At 31.7% G+C, this 3397-nt stretch overlaps 1 protein-coding gene across 4 annotated transcripts in view; it reads right to left on the bottom strand.

Moving 5' to 3' along the window:
* LOC106467395 (protein turtle homolog B-like) overlaps positions 1–3397 on the bottom strand; it is a 61176-nt gene that overhangs the window by 18677 nt on the left and 39102 nt on the right. For all 4 annotated transcript variants that reach the window (XM_022395573.1, XM_022395575.1, XM_022395576.1 and 1 more), the window contains one exon: positions 887–1027. In XM_022395573.1, the coding sequence (XP_022251281.1) occupies positions 887–1027 (141 nt within the window). The remainder of the gene's footprint in view (positions 1–886; positions 1028–3397) is intronic.

The following is a 3397-nucleotide window of genomic DNA, read 5'->3' as shown; positions in this document are numbered from 1 at the left end:
ATATTCCTAACCAAACAATATAACATTATATTCCTAACCAAACAATATAACATTCTATTCCCAATCAAACAATGTGACATTCTATTACCAGCTGAACAATGTAACATTTTATTCCTAACCAAACAATATAACATTCTATTCCCAATCAAACAATGTGGCATTCTATTCCCAATCAAACAATGTGACATTCTATTCCCAATCAAACAATGTGACATTCTATTCCCAATCAAACAATGTAACATTCTATTCCTAACCAAACAATGTGACATTCTATTCCCAATCAAACAATGTGACATTCTATTTCCAATCAAACAATGTGACATTCTATTCCCAATCAAACAATGTGGCATTCTATTTTAACCAAACAATGTAACATTCTATTTCTAACCAAACAATGTAATATTCTATTTCTAACCATATGTACGAATACGGTAAGATAACTTTATTAATCACTTTTCTGAATTTCAAAACCGAACTAGACTAAAACTTAAACTTTAAAAAAATCACTTGAACGAAGGTAGTGTACATAGTTACTCGATTCAATACAGATTCATTCTCATTCATGCGACGCCTGGTCTCGATTACAGTACTCCAGTTTTAGTAAACCACGCAACCCTGCTATATTTGTGATATATATATATTACAGTACTCCAGTTTTAGTAAACCACGCAACCCTGCTATATTTGTGATATATATATTACAGTACTCCAGTTTTAGTAAACCACGCAACCCTGCTATATTTGTGATATATATATTACAGTACTCCAGTTTTAGTAAACCACGCAACCCTGCTATATTTGTGATATATATATTACAGTACTCCCAGCCTTAGTAAACCACGCAACCCTGCTATATTTGTGATATATATATATCTATACTAACGTACCCGATTTTCTCTCAGCCTTTTGTTTCCTTCTGAATTTTACTCCAAGAAGAATTATTAGTATGACTAGAACCAGTCCTCCAGATACAGCGCACAGAAGCACCAAAACAGGCTTGAAGGCCCCAAACCAATCTTTTTCTGGAGCTGAAAAAATATAAGCATAATGTGAAATACGTTCGTGAAATTTCATCGCTACATTAAAGATTCAGAATTTTTTGATATATTTACATATTACTTAGAAAATTAACATATTGTAGTTTTAGTAAAACATTCAAAAACTAATTATAAGAAGCGTTTTTAATTTGTTTTTCGGTATAAGGTTTACTCAAAACTACAACACCAAAATAATATTATATACATTAATAACTTGGGCAAACCAGGAACTATGGTTGTAAAACTGTTTAAGGAAATGATACTTTAACTGATATACGATAAGATGATAAGATCAAAACACTACAACCCCAAAATAATATTATATACATTAATAACATGGGCAAAACAGGAACTATGGTTGTAAAACTGTTTAAGGAAATGATACATTAACTGATATACGATAAGATGATAAGATCAAAACACTACAACCCCAAAATAATATTATATACATTAATAACTTGGGCAAAACAGGAACTATGGTTGTAAAACTGTTTAAGGAAATGATACTTTAACTGATATACGATAAGATGATAAGATCAAACACTACAGCACCAAAATAATATTATATACATTAATAACATGGGCAAACCAGGAACTATGGTTGTAAAACTGTTTAAGGAAATGATACATTAACTGATATACGATAAGATGATAAGATCAAAACACTTTTTACGTGTCAACTGACATAAATGCGTTTTCTTTTGAAAGTTCTAATTCTGAGAAACGTTGCTATGTAATAGATATACATTTCTGTTGCCTACGAAGTGACCGTGTTACTTGCATGACTGAAACTGTATTATCGAGTTCTTTAATACAAATGTACAGTCACATAAGACTATTTACTGTGTCCACTGCGGGGAATTGAACTCCGGATTTTAGCGTTCTAGGTCCGTAAACTTGCTGCTGACACACTGAGGTTAACGTGCCTAACTATGGATCCGAGGTTTCAATATCGCTGTAAATTTAGTAGGAGTGGCATATTTGTTTATGAAAATGTGCCATTTTGGAATTCTTACATTTGTAATATACAAAGAAAGTCAGCTGTTGATAGTCGCTTTAAATTAAAGTCAACTATCCACATAGATCAACATCAAAAATTAACCCAGTAATGAACATAACCAAGTTAATACACTCTTGTTATTATAATGCACTTCTTGACCAGTTGGGCACTCTCGGTGTTACCAATATTTTCTGCCCTAATTCCAGTAATGAACACGAGGTTCGTCCTGTTTATGAAACCTAGTCTAGTCATAAGTCTATATAGCAATGTGAAATATCTCCTACAGTGAAAGTATATAATAATAAAGAAAGAAAAAATAGATGTATTAGCCGTTCTAGCCAACACTATGAAAACATTATAATTCACTCACATAAAACCAGCTATCATGGATTATCTGTCCATAGAAAAACGAAACTTTATGTCATCTTCTTAATAACGTGTTCTGACCAATGAAAAGTCATTAAACGGCTGTTACAATGCAACTTCGGGGCAGCCTGACATCTGAGATAAACCACGAGCAACGTAACATGTTAACGATTAACTACACAACTGAGTTGAGGGACAGTAGGGTTAATACAGCAAACATCTTATTTTTAGGGAGATAAACGTATTGTATGATAATGAATAGCAAATTAAATGAATAAAATAAGTTAGAATAATTATTCAAAAACCGATATTCTGTTCAAAATAACCAAGTTAATCTAATAAGATCATTCACAACACGCCTGATACGACTCTAACCTGTGTCATATGACACTCGGAGCGGGAAAAGGGAAGTCAACCGATATTCTGTTCAAAATAACCAAGTTAATCTAATAAGATCATTCACAACACGCCTGATACGACTTTAACCTGTGTCATATGATACTCGGAGCGGAAAAGGGAAGCCATAAATAAAATTAAACCCCAAGTAGCAGCTGAAATATATTTAAGCAATAATAATATTAGAGAAAACTATAATAACAATAAGACTTAACAACAACAAAAGTTATAGCAAAGGTAAATATTACAATTAAAGTACTTAACATAAACAAATGTAACAAAATTAATGACGTAATGTTATAATTATACAGTGGTTCATTATTTTATGTTTATGTTATTTAACTGTTTTACAGTTTTAAACTACGATAATAAATCAAATATGAACTTATAATACTCTGTTTAGTACAAATTTTAAAAGAGTTTTAGTCGGAACGTGATGAATTATAGACGTTTCGCTACTGAGATACTAAATATTCTTGCGATGAATGTAATGAGAACGTATTACTGACACAAGCCGACTACCTCATACTTGTCTGAGTTTGTTCAGTAAATAGTTAGTACAAATGATGTAAAAACAAGCTCATATTCAATGCTTTCTT

The sequence above is a fragment of the Limulus polyphemus genome, unplaced genomic scaffold (genome assembly GCF_000517525.1).
Source record: "Limulus polyphemus unplaced genomic scaffold, Limulus_polyphemus-2.1.2 Scaffold2598, whole genome shotgun sequence".
Lineage (NCBI taxonomy): Eukaryota > Metazoa > Arthropoda > Merostomata > Xiphosura > Limulidae > Limulus > Limulus polyphemus.
The sequence above is the reverse complement of the archived record's forward strand: the minus strand, read 5'-3'. Positions and strand labels throughout refer to the sequence as shown.